General features: G+C 44.6%; 1 protein-coding gene across 1 annotated transcript in view; it reads right to left on the minus strand.

Moving 5' to 3' along the window:
• Positions 1-5,625, minus strand: part of SLC10A1 (solute carrier family 10 member 1) — a 34,123-nt gene extending 28,498 nt beyond the window's left edge. Inside the window, exon 1 of the mRNA XM_004370989.1 lies at positions 5,208-5,625. Within this exon, the coding sequence (XP_004371046.1) occupies positions 5,208-5,563 (356 nt within the window). The 5' untranslated portion in view covers positions 5,564-5,625. The remainder of the gene's footprint in view (positions 1-5,207) is intronic.
• Positions 5,626-19,787: the final 14,162 nt, after the last annotated feature.

Here is a 19,787-nt window from a genome sequence, read left to right on the forward strand (position 1 = left end):
ATAGCGACCATGAAGGGCAGAGTAGAACTGCCCCATAGGGTTTCCAAGGCTGTAATCTTTATGGAAGCAGACTGCCACATCTTTCTTCTATCAAGCGACTGGTGGGTTTGAAATACTGACTTTTGAGTTATTATATATACATACATATATATAAAATTTAAAAACACACAGAACAGTAATATATCTTTGTTATAATATATATATATACAGTATAATTATGTGCTCAGCTGCTAACTGAAAGGTTGGTGGTTTGAACCTGCCAGCTGCTCTGAGGGAGAAGTGACCTGTCAATCTGCTCCTGCGAAGATTACAACCTAGGAAACCCTGTGGAGCAGTTCTACTCTGACATATAGGGTTGCTATGAGTCAGAATCAACTCAACAGCACACAACAACCACCACCACAGTAATAGCATGAAAGGGTCTATGGAAATGCTAAACACCAAATTCTAGTAGATACTCCCTTGGGGGCAGAAGGGGCAGGAATGAGATAGAGAAGATCATATTGGGGGCTCAGTGCTAGCTATTGATCTCCTCTTAAGAGAAAAGCCACACACAACTTTGTGCTTTTTTTGGTGTCCTTTGAGCAGAAGGATCATGTTTACTTTGGCTTGGTGTGTCAGGAGTTTTGGAATTTGCTCTAGGACTCGGTGTGCCTTGCCTTGTCTGCTCAGGAAGGGGTGGGTGGGAACTCTGCTCCTAGACCTCCAGGGACCTCCTTCTCATGCCCAGGCGACACCTGCCTCTCTTCTGACTTGGAGCACCCTGCGGCCTGGGGTGTGCTGGGGGCTAGTCAGGGATGCTCATCTTGGAATTTGCTGGTATTTGCGACTATTGTGATCCCCAGGTTACCCTGAGAGGTAGGGATGGGAGGTGACTTTTCCAGATTCTAGGTCTAGAGATTGGAGCCTGCTCCATAGTAACATTTGGGCCTGGCTGCCACTCAGGGCAAAGCGGTCAGGGAAAGGGGATTTTTATTTTTTGTCCTGCTAAGTTCTCAGAGCAGTGCACAGACCCTGCTGTGGACTTCTGCATGACCTGTTGGCATCTCTCTGGTGAAAGTGAAAAACTTGTGCAAACCTGGGGCTTCTGTCTCATCCTGGTTAAGCTCCTTAAGTCATAGACCTGTTGGAATCCTTGGTTGTGTCTCTTTTCCCCTAGCCATTGGTTTTGGTCTCTGATGTGGGCCTGGTTGGGGGAGCAGAGGAGCTTGAGGGGCATCGAGGGCAGTAAAAGGACGTCAGTTATTTCCCTTCTGGCACTCTCTACTCTGTCCCCAACAGGCCAGGCTTGCTTCAAAGTTGAGGGCATTTTTCTCCTGCCTGTGGATCACCTGCATTTTTTGGAGCTTGTCTAGTGATATCCTTGAAGAAGGAGCTGCCATGCCTGGCTGCCTTGGCAGGTTCATTTGGTGGCTCAGCCTCCTGGGACTATACCCAGTCTGCCTGTGATGGCTGGCTGACCCTAGACTTCCTCCATTTGACAGGCAGAGCAACGTTGAGAGGAGAGGCTTGGACTGGTTCTAGATATACCTACCATCACACTCTGGGAAATCTTTGGCAAGTCTCTGGACTTCAGCTTCCTTATCGGCAAAATGGAACAAGTGTCTTATGATTCCTCTCCACTCTAAGTGGAAAATAGTACAGTGCTGTGCTTCATGAGAAGTCTTAAACTGGTAGAATTTGAGCCTCACGTGGCCCTTCAACATGTATTGTTTGGCTTACACCAAATCAAAGAACCAAACCCATTGCCTTTGAGTAGATTCTGACTCATGGCAGCCCCATGTGTTACAGAGTTGAAGTGCTCCATACGGTTTTCTTGGCTGTAATCTTTACAGAAGCACATCACTAGACCTTGCTTTTGTGATTCTGCTGGGTTAGTAGTTGTTAAGTTAGTAGTTGAGGGCAAACCATTTGCACCATCCAGGGACCTCCTGGCTTACACAGTGTTTTTCAAATTTTTGAATAAAAATTGGAGATTCTACCTCTCTTGAACAACAGGAAGCCCTGGCGTCTCCCACAGCACCAGTTGCTGAGATTAGGGTGTTTGCCCTGTTCCCAGGGGCTGTGCTGTCTAGGTGGACAGTCAGCCTCCAGCCACCTCACTCACTTATGTACATGCCTAACCCTGAAGATATTTGGGTAAATGCACAGAATCTGGAGCTACCTGGACCTTGGACAAATTTATTAACTTCTCTAAGGCTCAGTCAGGGTGACCCCTGGTGGTGCAGTGGTTAAGCACTTGGCTGCTAACCGAAAGGTCAGCGGTTCAAACCTACCAGTCTGCTCCCATAAAGATTACAGCTGTGAAAACCCTATAGGGCAGTGTTACTCTGTCCTATAGGGCTGCTATGAGTTAGAATTGACTGGACGGCAATGGGTTTGGTTTTTTTTTTTTGTTAAGGCTCAGTCACTTCATCTCTAAAATGAAGCTAATTACAGGGTGTTTATGAGGATTAAATGTACTTATGCAGGTAAGATGTTCTGCACAGTGCCTGGCTGCTATTCATTATCAGTATCATTATCATTATTACAATATATGTAGCAAGTTGTCCCAGATGAACTCAAACTGGAATTCAAAGCCTGGCAGCACATACTGGTAGATGATGAAATCCGAGCTCTACCAATGGAGGCTGCATGCATGGTTGAATGTGCACAGGAGATCTATTTGGGGAAAGGAGCTTTATAGCACGAGGTGGCCTTGCCCAGCAGAGCATTATCTCCTGTGGGGCCTTGGGAGTAATGATGATCCCAAGGTGCCTGGACAAAGTGGCTGATCAGGAGAGCATGCGAGGTGAATGCTCTTGAGTCACTGGGCACTTGACCCCAGTGGGCATTATTGGAGAAACCTCATTAGCACCCACTGACTGATGAGGCTGTGACATCTGGTCACTCACACTTAAAAGACTTCCCCATTGTCCTTTACTCTGTCCCACCCTGCTCTGCTTCTTCTCCAGATCACAAAGCCCTTGGAGCACCCTCTGCTGACACCCTACTTCCTGCATCCTTCCTTTCATGATGTTGTTAGTTGTTGCCCAGTTGGTTCTGATTCATGGCGATGTAATGTATAACAGAATGAAATTTTGCCCAGCCTACGCCAGTAATGAAGTGCAGTTGGAGTTTCTGTGACATAGAGGCTGCAACAAGCCTTGTCCCCAAGGCCAGATAAAAGACCTAAGGCTTGCTTTGCAGCAGGAAGGATTTGGATTAGATAAACAAACAAACAAAAAAAACCCAAACCTTTTGCCATCGAGTCAATTCTGATTGTTGGTGGCCCCATGTGTTACAGAGTAGAACTGTTCCATAGGATTTTCTTGTCTATAATCTTTTACAGAAGCAGATTGCCAGGACTTTCTTTTGAGGTGCTGCTGGGTACGTTCCAACCGCCAACCTCTAGGTTAATAGTGGAGCACAAACTGTGCTACCCAGGGGCCTTTGGATTAGATAGCAGGAAGACTATTCTGACCGTGAGGCGGTTAAACATTGAAATATGTTCCAGTGGGAGACTGTATAAACCTTCTTTGTGCTTCTCTTCCCATTGACTACCTCACACACCAGTTGCTATGGAGTTGACTCCAACTCATGGTGATCCCATGTGTGTCAGAGTAGAACTGTGCTCCATAGGGTTTTCAATGGCTGATTTTTCAGAAGTGGGTTGCCAGGCCTTTCTTCTGAGGCATCTATGGGTAGACTCAAACGCTAGCCTTTTGGTTAGCAACTGAGTGTGTTAACTGTTTGCACCACCCTGGGATTCCATCAACTACCTCAGTGAGGGTTAAATCATGTGAATAGAAAATCTGGAGTTTCTCAGATCCAGGGTTCTGGTAAACCAAAACTCTTGTTCTTTTATTGAAAATTGGCCCAGCCTTCATTTTTCATCACCAATTAGTTGGTTTTCTTAGTAAAATTCAACCAGGGGCAGAGTGCTGACAGACATAAGCTGATGGACTCTCTGATGGAATTTCATTGAATAGCATTGAGTAGCACCTTCACGGAAGAAACCAGAGGAAACTGGCTTGAGACATGAGGCTTAGATGAAAGCTTCCACCAGTGAGTTTTATTCAGCCTCGGCACAGGCTGCTGCTGGAACTGGCGAAATATCTGAAATAGCCCACTCTGGGAGGCTTTCAAAACCAGAGAGTCCCACCTGCTTGGAAGGATGGAGTTCAACCAGCCCTTGGATGCCGGCTTGCCATGGAGCAAGCCCTCACTGACTTCTGCTCCTAATGCTTTGGGCAGGGCATGCACTGGTCTTCCCCCTACCAGTGTGGCTGAGGTGGGGGCACAGCATAAGCTGGGCTGGTGCTAGGGAAACTCCTGGATCTACTAGGTTGTGTCTTTGTTTGGAAGTGTCCCTACATCAGCTGGGAGGATGAGGAAGAAAAGAGGCAGACATCCCTGATGCCTGGAAAATTTGGAGGATCTTTGGAAATTCTTCCTTTGCTCTGCAGGCATCTGAGCATCAGAATCGAATCGTTGAGACAAAGAGTTGTTTTTTTGTTAATCTAATCCAAATCCTTCCCGCTGCAAAGCAAGTCCTAGGTATTTTATCTGGCTGTGGACAAAGCTTGTTGAAGGTGCTCATTTGGTTCAAAGCCACCTTGATCTCCCTAGAGAGGAACCATTCTGCACCCGCTTTCAAATCTGGCCTCAAAGCAGACAACTTGTCCATAATTGTAGGCTGGTATAGTGCTCCAGAGGAGTCCCTGGCTGGTACAAACGGTTAAGTGCTCAACCATTAAACGTTCGAACCTATCAAAGCGTGCCTTGGAAGAAAGGCCAGATGATCTGCTTCCAAAAAGTTACAGTATTGAGACTCTATGGAGCAGTTCTACTCTGTACACATGGGGTCGCCATGAGTTGGAATAGACTCAACAGCAACTAAGAACAACAACATAGTGCTCTAGTGTCCACTTTGGTTTAAATCAGCATCCTTCATAGTAATCTTTTCGCCTCACTTGAGACACCTCGGGGTATAAGGGTGTCTCCAGACCAGCTTGACTCCTTTGGCTTGGTGCTTAAACCAAGATGTACCCCAGCACCTGCCCCCACCCAATAAATGGCCAGCCACCTGCTGCCCTAGCACTCACAGTGTTCACTCAGCCCCCACTCATTCTCTGTCCTGGCTTAGCCCAGTCCTTCCCCTTGATTGTGACATCTCCAACACTGCTCCTGACCCCAGGCTGCTCCCTTGTCATCTCCAGTCCTACCTGAGGTTCATGTCCCCCTTCGCGGCCAGACTGAAGATGTTGGACAGGTTTCCCCCCGGTGAGCAGCCGCAGATCAGGATGGCCAGCATCTCAACGTTGCTCAGCCTGAAGAGCGTGCCCAGAGCAAAGGCGGTGAGGGGCATGATACCATATTGTGCCACCAGGGCGATGGCCACCCCCTTAGGCTTCCAGAAGTGCGCCTTGATCTTGCTGACCTCCATGGTGCAGCCCAGCGAGATCATGACAATGAACAGCACGAGCACCAGGATGACGCTCAGTACCAGGTCAGTGGGGCGCTTCCCGAAGTTGGGTGGAAGGGTGAAATTGAAAGCAGTGGACATGTTAGGGGTCTCCATCCTCTTGTGTGATGGTGGACGGCTGAGGGGTCCGGTGCAGCCCTTGTTCACCTGCTGACTCCCTTCCTACCCACTCCTTGCTGGGTGCCTTCTGCTGTCACCTTCCAGAGCAGAGAGTGTCAGGGCAAAACATAGCTCTGGGTAAATAGAAGGATCACGCAATTGGCTAAGCCAGTTTTATTTTTTCTGGCTGTGGCCCCAAAGGGGAGAAAGCCCAGGGCCTCATCTGCCCAGCCTTCCCTGTCTCTTCTGATCTCCCAAACCCCTGCTGCCCTCCTGGGTGCCACTCACACTTCTCCCTTATTGTCTTGTGCTTCTGGGACAAGAGGGCTTCTTTCTCCCCTTCGCCCTCCACTGAGCACACCTCCAGGCATTCTGCTCCTGGGGACCAAGGCAGGGCCCACACCAACCCAGCTCAGTCCCTGATGTCTTAGTTCCTCTGCCTGGGGAAGGTGCCCACTCCAGACCTGGGGAGGAGGTCATTATTCTGCCCTCAAAACCCATGAGAGTGAAAGCTTAGTGTTACCTTTAGTTCCTGGATATAGGCAGCATATCCCAAGGGATGTGGGGCAGGGTAGGGGCAGTAAGGGCTTGTCCAGGAGGGGCTGTGTCCCTGTCTCTTGTCCTGGAAGATGCGAGGTGCTGTGTCCTTCTTGCCTGTGCTGTCCTACCCCCAAACCTGACTGCAGAGGCGCCAGGTGAGGAACTCCAGATGGGGGCTCCTCCACACTCCCTGGGATGCTGGGGATGGCAGAGGGGGTCTCAGGGAACTTGGAGGCTCTTTCTTCAAAGGGCAGCTCCCAGGGTACCCTGACTGCAGAGCTTTGTTTGTGCCCAGACTCCTTGGCCAGCAGCCTGGGGAGCCCCATCGCTTAGGAAACTTGCTGAGAGGGAAGCAGGAATGCACGGCCTTCTCTTTCTGATTTCCTGATTGCTCTACTTTTGCTCTGGGCCTGTGTGTCTCAGGCTGGGAGCCAGGCTGTGCGAGTGCAGCAGTAGTAGAGAAGGGCAGGGGGCTGGGGCAGGGCACGCTAGGGTGTGCATGGCCTCCCTGAGCCTCTCTCCTTCCATCCCAGCTGGAGGGATAGTGCCTTCAGAGGTAGGACAAGGGAGCTGGTCTCCTGCAGAAACACAATTGCCTCTTGGCTGGGTTGGGACTCGCAAGGGCTGGATGGGGTCTTGTAGCTTCACGTTTGGTGAAACAGGTGATTAGGCTTTTTGTGTAGGACTTCAGAGGGCATAAGAGTCCTGGCTGATGCAAATGGTTAACATGTTTAGCTGCTAACCGAGAGGTTGAAGGTTCATGTTCACCCAGAGGCACCTCGGAAGAAAGGCCTGATGATCTACTTCTGAAAAATCAGCCATTGAAAACTCTACAGAGCACAGTTCTACTCTGGCATTCATGAGGTTGCCATGAGTCAGAATTGACAGCAACTGGTTCAGAGGGCAGTATAGGGACCAGGGTATGAACCACTAGGGGTTAGGGGTGAGGGCAGTTTTGGCTTGGTGTGAGGAACCACCTAAAAATGACAGCTCTGGACCTCTGGAATCCTGCATAGATAAAAATTGGGTGACAGAGTTGGCACATGTGGCATCATATCCATGAGAAAGCTACTCCTGGAATTGTGCAGTGCACAGCCTGAGGAGCTGTACAACATGGCCCTGGGTGACATGGACTTGAAGCCCCTAACCTCTGAGAGTCTCTGGTATTAATGATTCCCTGGTGCCTGAGATGAGTTGATCTCAAGAGGATGGCAGGCAGACAGCTGGGCACCGGGTGCTGATGGGGGGGTGGGGGTGTGATGCCTGGACAGAGTAGACCCCAAGGGTCAGGGCAAGGCCCAGAGAAGGCTGCTTTTTCTGCTTGAAGTCAGTCGGAATAGTCCCCCTACCAGAGTGATCATCAACTAGAGCAAAAAATGAAAACCTTCCTAAATATGAGAAGGATTACTCACAGTAACAAAGACAACAGACTACATAGTGAAAGCTTTTTAAAAAATATACTAACAAAAAGTATAACAAAATATGCTAGAATTAAAGCTAAACTCAGGATCTCTGGGTGACGCAGTGGTTAAGCACTTGACTACTAGCCGAAAGCTTGGTAGTTTGAATCCACCCAGAGATGACTCGGAAGGCAGGCCTGGCTATCTGCTTCTGAAAGGCCACAGCCTTGAAAACCCTACAGAGCAGTTTTGCTTTGCACACATGGGGTTGCCATGAGTCAAAACCCTCTGGCCAGCAACTAACAATAATAACAAGGCTAAATATACCTGACATATCAATAAATGTTGAAATAGGATTAAATCACCTATTGAGAGAAAAGATATTCAAACTGTATCCCTAGGCAAAACCCACCTTTATACTATACTCAAGTATGTGATACACATAAAACAAAGTGTTTTCAGAAAGGTTGAAAATAAAAGGATGTACAAAGGTATATGAAGCAAATGCAAAGAAAAAAAAAGTACTGGTCATAATGTTAATATCACACGCAGTCAAGGATACAACTCACAATGAGGACATAACTAAAGTTATGAATATCTATGTACCAAATAACAAGGTGCAATATTCAGAAAGTGAAAATTACAGGACAGACAGGGAAAGACAAACGAGCAAACAAGTAGTAGGAGACTTTAACTGAACTCTCTCAATCAGTGACAGATCAACTGGAAAAAATAAATTGGGACATAGAAGACTTAAATATCATATATGGTTCAGTGGTAGAATTCTTTTTTTTTTTAATAGATAAGTTTTTTTATTGAAAAAGTAATACATGCCCTTCAAATAAAAAAGTTTTGAAGAGGGCAAAAGGAAATAACAATGAAAGCCAGTCTACCTCTACACATACAAGCATACGTATGTATATGCAGGCAGTCCCTGGATTACAAGCGGGTTTTGTTCCTAAGTCTGTCTTTAAATCAAATTTGTACGTAAGTTGGAACAGTAAGGTACGGTTCATATCTAACATCAGTTAGTCAAATGTTTGTCTTAGTATATATGCATGAAAAACATTAAAGAAATAATTCCAGATACACTACAATATCTTTAACATAATTACACAGTAATAATAATAATATTTTGATGTACGTCACAAAGTAGCACCCATTTGTTATTATGAACCATTGTATGCACCTAAAATTTTTTTATTGTACTTTAGATGAAGGTTTACAGAACAAACTAGCTTCTCATTAAACAGTTAGTACATATATTATTTTATGACATTGGTTACCAACCCTATGACATGTCAACACTATCCCTTCTTGACCTTGTGTTCTCTGTTACCTGCTTTCCTGTCCCCTACTCCTTCTTGTCCTTGCCCCTGGGCGTGTGTGCCCCTTTAGTCTCGTTTTGTTTTATGGGCCTGTCTAATCTTTGGCTGAAGGGTGAACTTCAGGAGTGACTTCATTACTGAGCTAAAAGGGTGTGTCCAAGGGCCATACTCTTGGGGTTTCTCCAGTCAGTGGTAGAATTCTTACCTTCTATACGGGAGACTCAAGTTCGATTCCCTGTCACTGCACCTCAAGTGCAGCCACCTCCTGTCTGTCAGCGGAGGCTTGCTTGTTGCTATGATGCTGAACAGGTTTCACTGGAGCTTCCAGACTAAGAGGCCTAGGAAGAAGTTCTGGTGATCTACTTCTGAAAATCAGCCAGTAAAAACCCTATGGATCACAATGCTCTGATCTGCAACTGACCATGCAGATGACAAAAGACTGGGCAGCGTTTTCTCCCATTGTTCATAATCACCATGAGTCAGGGGTCAACTCAATGGCAGCTAACAATAGCAACAAATACATGTAGAGTAGTAGATAAACCCAAAAACCAAACCCATTGCCGTTGAGTCGATTCCGACTCCTAGCAACACTATAGGACAGAGTAGAACTACCCCATAGGTTTTCCAAGGCTGTTATCTTTACAGAAACAGATTGCCACATCTTTCTCCTGTGGAGCAGCTGGTGGGTTTGAACTACTGATCTTTCAGTTAGCAGCCAAGTGCTTAACCACTGTGCCACCAGGACTCCTTCGGAGTAACAGATTCAGGTTCACAATTTCTTATCCAAAACCCTTCATAATTTTTCAAATCTTGAAAAAGTGACATGAGGCATAGATGGCATATTATGTAACAACCCAATTGGGGTCTAGGGCAGCACCCCATAATCAAACATATCAATAGTTCTTCAGTGAATCACAGGATGGGGTAAATAAAGGCTATACATAGCCTCATGCCTCTTCAGAAGAGGTTTTGCTGTCAAAGAAGTTACCAAAAAAGTTTAGATTTCAGAACATTTGGGGTTTAAGAATTGCAAAGTCGAGAAAGTAAATCTGTATTTGATTCCATATCAAATGAAAAGGATATGTAGGGGGAAACTTTTAACCTATAACTGTCTAAGAAAGGAATGGGGTACCTTGGGAGTATCTGTTACTGGGGGTGGGGTGGGGTAGGAAAGGTTCAAGCAGAGATCATTATTTTTAAGGGGATTGAAGTATCAAGAGCGGGGCTGGACTAGGAGACTATCAAGTTATTTTCTAACTTGCGGATCTAAGGTTAGATTAGTTGGGGGAAGGGATGAAGTGCGAGAAAAGGGGATGAACAGAAGAGGTTCATACAGTCTTCAGCATTGTTAGTTGCATGTCTGTTGAAATTAAAGCAAATGGTGCCTGTCCAATGTTCCAACATGTGGTTGGGAAATGTGCATATGAGCTACTAGCTATGGTTTTATCAGCAAAGACAACAAGCAAAGAGCCTTTCATGAACTCACAGAGGATTGATTTTATTCTAAAACAAATATAAAATGTGTTGAAAGTAGGGTAGCAAGTGGGCTGTGTGGGCCCAATGGGGTCCTTGGAGGAACAGCTAGCTTGACCTCACACTTCCTAGGAGCTGGACAATAGCAATACCACTCTTGAAACACTTCTGAACTCTTTTCTGTCCCACAAAGCACATTTATAAATGTCTGAATGTGGTGCTACATAGCTGAGGGCCACAGCAGGTTCAGTGATATTGATAATAGAGAACTTGGTCCATCTCTGAGAGCTGATAGGTCAAGTGGGTGCTGGAAGGTGGTGGTGGGTAGCAGGCATTGGGTCTTTGATGGGACTGTGATGGTTGACTTGATGTTATGTGATAGGACTGGCTTTTGGGGAGCAGAGCCCACTGGTGCTGGCCGATGCTACCTGCTATGTGTCAGTGATGTCCTCCTGGTGAGTAAGGTTTCCTGACTCTTGTTGGGTTGCTCTATCTATCCCTTTTTAAAACTTCCTAAGGACTCACTCTGCCTCCTCGAGAACAGCTTTCAGTGCCGTACTACTTTTACTGAGGAAGTTCTTCTAATTATCTTCCTGGAATCACTGCCACACTTTTATGGTTCCTTGACCACTCAGCCTGGACAATGGTGGGGCTGGTGGAGTGGAGGCAAGCTTTATCCCCTGGAGCGCCTCTTGCAAATTCAAGTACTATTCAGTGGCCAAGAGAGGGCAAAGTGCATGGGAGACTAAAGTCCCTGAGGTTGAGAGCAGCAGGGCCCACGGGGTCAGGAGTCCTTTATAACATTGATTTCCTTTCAGCTTAACCAAAATTACACAAGTTATACAGATTCATTTTAGAGCAGGCAGAAAATGAAAATAAGCATAAAGAAGAAAATAAAGTTCGGTGGTTTCCAGCTGGGTTCCTAGGAGACTTAGGATCTGTGCAGCGCTTCTAACCTGTTGTTGTGGAGTCATTCTGACTCATAGCGACCCTATGGGAAAGAGTAGTACTGCCCCATTGGGTTTTCCAAGGAGTGGCTGGTGTATTTGAAGTGCCGACTGTCTGGTTAGCAGTCATGCTCTTAACCACTGCACCACCAGGGCTCTGTGCAGTGCTTCTAAGACCCCATAAATGCTGGCTAGAATTTTAATCAAAGAAGTAAAAGATATTGACCATATAAAAACTGCAAACAACAAATGTACAGGCAAGCTTGAGCGGTGCAATAACCAATGGAGGTCACAGCATGTAAATGTGCGTCTCTCTGCCAGCCTCAAACCCAGCACCTCCTGCGGTCCCCAGGTGTGTCCTTGCACTTGTCTTAAACGAGCCTCAGTAAGAGGGCTGGGGCCCTGCAGCCCTGCACGCCTGTCTTTGGGAAACCATGAAGGAACACACACACAAAGTCAACAGACAGTGCGGTTCTCCATTAATGGCCTGGAAGGTTGAGGGCCTTCCTTTCTGCACATATTCACTGTTATGGATTGAATTGTGTCCCCCCCCAAAATATGTGTTGTAATTCTTAAACTCTGTGCCTGTGGTTGGGGCCCTGGTGGCGCAGTGGTTAAGCATTTAGCTGCTAACCAAAAAGTTGGCAGTTCGAATCCACCGGCGGCTCCTTGGAAACCCCATGGGGAAGTTCTACTCTGTCCTATAGGGTCTTAAACGGTCGATGTGAGTCGGAAGTGACTCGATGGCAATGATATGTCTATGGTTATAATCTCATTTGGGAATGGGTTGTCTTTGTTATGTTACTGAGGCAAGATTAGCATAAAGTGCATCTTGAGTCAATCTCTTTTGAGATATAAACCAGAAAACCAAACCTGTTGCCGTCAAGTTGATTCCAACTCACAGCAACCCTATCAGACAGAGGAGAACTGCCCCATAGGGTTTCCAAGGAGCAACTGGTGGATTCGAACTGCTGACCTTTTGGTTAGCAGCCTAACACTTAACGACTGTGCCACCAGGGCTTCTTTTGAAATATGAAAGAGATTAAACAAGCAAGTGAGCTAGCAGAGATGGCAAGATACATAGAGATCTCCAAGGACCAGCAAGCAGAGGCTGAAGAGAAAAGGACCTTCCTCCAGAGCTGACACAGAGAGAAAGCCTTCTCCTAGAACCAGCGCCCTGATTTCAGACTTCCAGCCTCCTAAAATATGAGAGAATAAATTTCTGTTTGTTAAAGCCATCCACTTGCGACGTTTCTGTTATAGCAGCACTAGATAACTAAGACTTTCACCTCATGTGGAAATCATGGGTTGTACAAAGAGAAGTGAATTTGTAACACATCATGACGTGTTTATATCACACTATGGATTGTTTTAGCGCCAATCTTTTATTATTATTATTGATAGAAATATCTGTTTATAAGTGGCAGGATACTAATGCTGAGATCTTTTTTTTTTTAAATGCTGAGATTTTAACCTCCCTTATCCCCAAATCCAGAAGGTCTTCGTCCTGATTCCTGTGGCTCCTCCCCCACTTGGCTGGTAAGCTCTCTCAAGCCTTTAGAGGAGGATTTCAGAAATGCGGAGAGAAATACACATGCAAATACTCAGCTTTTTAATGGAAACCCAAGACCAGAGTCTTGAGAATCTTCTAGACCATGGTCTAAAAAATAGTCTCAGAAGTTCTGGGTGGGGGAAGCGAAGAGAGTCAAAGTGGAAGCCAGAGAGAAATAAGGCTTGTACCCTGTCCCGCCAATCCCTACCTACCCAGAATCACAATCCCAGGTCAGGGACAGTCACCTGATAAATTTGGGGGCTCTCAGGGCAGAGAGGACTTGCGCTCTTTTCCAGGCAAGGTCTAGGGAAATCAGTTGAGATTCAGAGTCCCCTGCAGAGGGCCAGCAGCTGTGGTGTAGAGATGGCAGGATGGCACATCTGGGAAGAGAAAAACTAAGTTGGCGAACTCTCCCTCTACCAGACTCCTGTGGCCCCAAGGGCATTGGATTGGCTGAGAAGACTGGTGGTTTTGAAAGGATTTCATGGTTGGGACAAGAAATAGCAGAGTGTGTGGACAGACCATGTATTAGTTGCCTAGGGCTGCTATAACAAAAGCACAAATTTGGTGGCTTAAAACAACAGAATTTTATTGTCTCACAGTTCTGGAGGCTAGAAGTCTGAAATCAAGGTGTTGGGGGGACCATGCTCTCTTTGAAGGCTCTAGCAGGAGAATTTTCCTTGCCTCTTTCTAGCTTCTGGTGGTTGCTGGCAATCCTTAGCTTTCTTTGGCATCACTTGCATCTCTACCTCTGTCATCATATGGTGTTTTCCCTATATGCATCTATGTCTCTGTGTCCAAATATCTCTCTCCTCCTAAGGACACCAGTTATATTTCAGATTTAGGGCCCACTCTAACCCAGTATGAACTTATCTTAACTTGATTCCTTCTGCAAAGACCGTATTTCCAAATAAAGTCACATTCACAGTTCTGGGTGGACATGAATTTTTGGGAGACACTATTAACTACAGTACAGACCATGACTGGGGACAGACTGTTCTGGGCAGAGGGAACAGCATGTGGAAAGGATCTGAGCTGGGAGCTTGTTTGGTGAGCTTGAAGGATAGCAAGGAGGGTGGGGTAAGGTAGCCACAGGAGGGAGAGAGTGGTAGGTGAGAGGAAGGAGAAAGGGCAGTTGCTATATCATGGTGGGCCTTATAAGCCATGAACAGGACCTCAATTTCATTCTCAGAGTGGTGGGAAACCACGAAGGCTTCAAAAAAGGAAGTGACATGATCGGACAGCTTTAGTCAGACTGCTTTGTGGAAAACTGGCTTCTGGAAAGCAAGAGTGAAAGTGGAAGACTATTGTGATAATCCAGACTAGAGGTGAAGGTTGCTTGCACTATAGCTGCACTGTCCAGTAAGGAGGCCACTCACGTCATGTGATCACTGAGCACTTGAGATGTGGCTAGTTCAAATCAAACTGATGCCACTAGGGTGAAATACATGCTGACTTTTGAAGACTTAGTATTAAAATAATAAAATATCTCATTGATGATTTTTAGAAATATTGATTACATGTGGAAATGATAATATTTTGACTATGTTGGGTTAAGTAAAATATATTATTAAAATTAATGTCAGCTATTTCTTTCTACCTTTTTAATGTGGTTTCTAGAAAATCTAAAACTAATCTAAATCAAGCTCTCACCATCTTTGTCTGCCCAGGGGCCACAGGTCTCCTCCACTCGAGTCTTAAACTCTTTAGTCTGTTTCCAATGCATAGCTCTGCTCAACACACACACACACACACACGCACACACACACACACACACCAGGCCTCCATGTTCCACAGGATTAAAATCCAAACTTTTCGGCAAGATATACCAGGCCTTCCATGATCTGACTCCGGTTTAGAATCTTTGCTATGTTGTAGTGACCCAACTCTCGTTGGAAAGCAGTATTTTCCCTCCTCAAAATTTTGCCACGTTGGTGTGTACTCACTGAAGTTGCTCAGTAAGTATTCAGGAACCTTTCAGAATACTTTCCTATACTCTTTCATTTCTTTGTTTACCTGCCTTGGCTTCCATACCAGATGAGAAGCTCCTGGAAGACAAGACAAGAGACAGGCATGGGTGGACCAGCTGGGCAGTTACCTGGGAGCATTCAACTGCAGCGGACAGTCTTCAGCTTTTGGACTCTCCAGAATCCAACCCCCTGCCTGGTGTGGGCTCAGGACCCAGACTTAGAGCACTCTTCTGTTGTGATTGAAGGATACAAGGAAAAGATAAATGGGGTCCCATCTGCAGGGGCAGTGTACCCAGTGTCAGTGATTGTGGACCAGCCCCCGGACCCATTGGCTTCCACCTATTCCAGGTCTGATTGATCTTCTAGCCTCCTATTAATTCTGTGAGCCCACCTTTTCTTCTTTCAACAACCCATTTTTTGATTTAAGACCATCAAAGTTGGTTTCTGTGGTTCTCAACCAGGCACTCTGACTGACATAGGTGCAAAAACATTATTCAATTGGATCACGCTTGTGAAGAGGGCGAGGGATACATTGCGAAAAGCATACAAGGGCTGAAAAGTCATTATCAACGTTATCTTTCTTGTCTGGGGTGATGTGTATGGGTACATATTCCATTATTCTTTCCTTTTTCAATTTTTTTTTTATTGTACTTTAGGTGAGGGTTTACAGAACAAATAGTTTCTCATTAAACAGTCAGTACACATATTGTTTTATGACATTGGTTAACAACCCCATGATGTGTCAACACTTTCCCTTCTTGACCTTGGAGGACCTTTTTTTTTTTTTTTGGTGATAATATACATAGCCAAACAGACACCATTTCAGAAATTTCTACATGTACAATTCAGTGACATCGATTACGTTCTTCCAGTTGTGCTGCTATTCTCACTATCTTTTTCCAAATTATTCCATCACCATTGTCTTCAACTCACTGTCCCCTAGGCTTCCCATCAAACCTTTTGAGTTGCTGTTGTCAATTTGATCTCACATAAATAATTTTTTTTGTACTTTAGATGAAGGTTTACAGAACAAAATAGTTTTTCATTAAATAGTTACTACACATATTGCTCTATGACAATGGTTAACAACCCCAAGACATGTCAACACTGTCCTTTCTCAACTTTGGGTTCCCTATCACCAGCTTTCCTGTCCCCTCCTGACTTCTAGTCCTTGTCCCTGGACTGCTCTGACTCATTAGTTCTGTTTTATGGGTTGTCCAATCCCTGGCTGAATGGTGAACCTCGGGAGTGACTTCACCACTGAGCTAAAAGGGTGTCTGGGAGCCATACTCTCAGGGTTTCTCCAGTCTCTGTCAGGCCAGTAAATGTGGTCTTTTTCTGTGTGTTAGAATTTTGTTCTACATCTTTCTCCAGCTCTGTCCAGGACCCTCTGTTGTGATCCTGGTCAGAGCAGTCAGTGGTGGTAGCTGGGCACCATCTAGCTGTACTGGACTCAGTCCGGTGGAGGTCTTGGTAGCTGTGGCCCATTAGTCCTTTGGACTAATCTCTTCCTCTATTATTCTTTATGTCATATAGATACAAGCATCTTTTAGATGGAGAAAATATTTCATAGTCAATATAAAAAAATTAAAAATCACTAGGATATGTTGGAAATCTAGTGCCAGTTAACTCAGGTTTCCACATGCAACTGGGGAAAAGTACATGGGTCCTACTTTCACTGGTTTAATGTTCCAGATCAGGAACAAAGAATAGTCCTTGGCAGTATCAAATTAGATCTGGTGTACTTTTGTGATCTGCAAATGCAATCTGTTCAGGGCCACACCAGGTCACATCACCAGACCTGAGAGCCATTTGAAGTCAGCTGAAATTCTGAAATCAAACAATCATGGCCTAGTGTTATCAACTCAACGGCAGCTAACAACAGCTGTTATCAGTAGGTCCCTGAGTGGCGCAAGTAGTTTGCAATCAGCTACCAACTGAAAGGTTGGCAGTTGGATCCACCCAGTGATGCCATGGAAGATCTACTTCTGTAAAATTGAAAAACAAAAACAAAGCAAAACCCAAACCCACTGCTGTGGAGTTGATTCTGACTCATGGTGACCCCATGTGTTACAGAGTGGAACTGCTCTATAGGGTTTTCTTGGTCTTACGGAAGCAGATCGCCAGGCCTTTCTTCCTGGTGGGTTCCAAAGCCATGAGTCAGAATCAACTGGGTGGCAATGGTTTGTTTGTTTGTTTTTCTGTAAGATTACTGCCACTGAAAACCCTATGGAGTACAGTTCTACTCGGAAACACATTTCGCCGTGAGTCAAAATCAACTTGATGGCATTAAGTTTTTTTTTTTTCCTGCCTTGTTTTTTGTTTTTAGTGTTATCAATAAGGAGTGATTCATTATCTACATTTTAAATACTTGAATTTGCCTCTCAGAAAGCTGTTCATTAGGAAACTTGCAAAAGAAAACAGAAGAGTGAAGAAATAATACGGAAAAGTTGGAAACATTTTACTGCCAAAGCCAGAAAAATATTTTTTAAGCACTTTTTGATATTGTTTTATACCTATATGCTTTACATTTTTCCTTTCCTTGGTTAAATGTGAATGGTTAAAGTTTTATATGAGTGCATGTAAGAAATTTGACTTGAACATAAACAATTACATGATTTTTGTTTTATTAAATAGAGAATACCTGCTCCAAATAAACATTTTAAACAAGTTTGAAGGGGCCCCAAATTATCGTCAGCTGCCCAGGAGCCCAAATGTTTCCTTCTGATTCTGGGAAGGAGTGTGGTTGGTCCATCCGTACATTCCCAGTGCTTCTAGAATGCTGTGAATGATTTCTTTGAGCATGGTAGACGATGTTCCACGTTTACCCAAAGAATCAAACCAATACACAAAAATCTTAGCCGCCCTTGCCAACTCTGCCACCAGATGGCAGCAAGTTGCCTCTGATGGGATTGCCCTACACCTAGGGACTTGTGAGCCTTGAGGGGGTTGGGGCACAATCAGAGGAGAAGAAAGGTACTGAGGTAGCGGAAAGATTATTGTTGTTGTTAGGTGCCACGGAATCAGTTCTGACTCATAGAGACCCTATGTACAACAGTCCGAAACACTGCCAGGTTCTTCGCCATCCTTACAGTTGTTGCCATGTTTGAGTCCATTGTTGCAGTCACTGTATCAATCCATCTCATTGAGGGTCTTCCTCTTTTTCTCTGACTTTCTACTTTACCAAGCATGACGTCCTTCTCCAGGGACTGGGCCTTCCCGATAACATGTCCAAAGTACGTGAGATGAAGTCTTGCCATCCTCGCTTCTAAATGGTATTCTGGATAGGGGTGGTGTTTTTATATACAGATTCCTTTGTGGAAAAGGGAAAAACCTGACAGAAGTATAACTCAGCTTTACAAATTCACCACGTCTTAAAACACTGCATATTAATGTAACTGTCTTGTTGATTAACATAATTTAAGACAGTACTTCTCTGCACATTCATATTTCCTCTTGACTTTCATCTGCAGTAGTTCCCAAATAATACAAGCTTCTTTTGCTTACATGGCCCAAAACTTCTCTTCCAAGTTCTGAGATTTCTAATTAGTTCATAAAGAGACATTTAAGAATATAAAGTCTACTTCCGTCCGCTTTTTAGGAATATCTATAAGATTTACTGTTTGATAATTTCCTCATTCCCTTGGATCATGTTTCTTTGGAAAGGGCACAAATACGGACCTCTTATAGTCAGTTCCCCATGCATCTGTCAGTTTGTCTTACTGTAGTGGGTTGTGTGTAGCTGTGATGTTGGAAGATATGCCTACCGGTATTTCAAATAAAAGCAGGGTTGCTCATGGTGAATAGATTTCAGCTGAGCTTCCAGACTAAGACAGACTAGGGAGAAGGACTTGACAGTCTACTTCCAAAAAGAATTAGCCAGTGAAAACCTTATGAATAGCAGTGGAACATTGTCTGATATAGTGTCGGAAGATGAGCCCCTCAGGTTGGAAGGCACTCAAAGTATGACTGGGGAAGAGCTGCTTCCTCAAAGCAGAGTTGACCTTAATGATGTGGATGGAGTCAAGCTTTCAGAACCTTCATTGCTGATGTGGCAAGACTCAAAATGAGAATAAACAGCTGCAAATATCCATTAATAATAGGAACATGGAATGTATGAAGTATGAATCTAGGAAAACTGGAAGTCATCAAAAATGAAATGGAATGCATAAACATCAATATCTTAGGCATTAGTGAGCTGAAATGGACTGGTATTAGCCATTTTGAATGGACAGTCATATGGTCTACTATGCTGGGAATGACAAATTGAAGAGGAATGGCATTGCATTTCATCATCAAAAACAACATTTCAAGATCTATTATGAAGCACTTCACTATCAGTGATAGGATAATATCCATATGTCTACAAGGAAGACAAGGTAATACAACTATTATAACTAAGGCCAAAGATGAGGAAACTGAAGATTTTTACCAACTTCTGCAGTCTGAAATTGATCAAACATGCAATCAAGATGCATTGATAATTACTAGTGATTGGATGTGAAAGTTGGAAACAAAGAAAATGATCAGTAGCTGGAAAATATTCCCTTGGTGACAGAAACGACGCTGGAAATCGCATGATAGAATTTTGCAAGACTAACAGCTTCTTCATTGCAAATACCTTTTTTCAACAACGTAAATGGCAACTATACACATGGACCTCACCAGATGGAATACACAAGAATCAAATCAACTACACCTGTGGAAAGAGACGATGGAAAAGCTCAATAACATCAGACGGAAGAAGGCCAGGGGCGACTGTGGAACAGATCATCAATTGCTCATATGCAAGTTCAAGCTGAAGTTGAAGAAAATTAGAACAAGTCCGTGGGAGCCAAAGTATGACCTTGAGTATATCCTACCTGAATTTAGAGACCATTTCAAGGATAGATTTGATGCACTGAACATTAATGACTGAAGACCAGACAAGTTATGGAATGACATCAAGGACATTATATGTGAAGAAAGCAAGAGGTCATTAAAAAGACAAGGAAGAAAGAAAGGACAAAAT

This window comes from Trichechus manatus, unplaced genomic scaffold (assembly GCF_000243295.1).
Source record: "Trichechus manatus latirostris isolate Lorelei unplaced genomic scaffold, TriManLat1.0 scaffold00010, whole genome shotgun sequence".
NCBI lineage: Eukaryota > Metazoa > Chordata > Mammalia > Sirenia > Trichechidae > Trichechus > Trichechus manatus.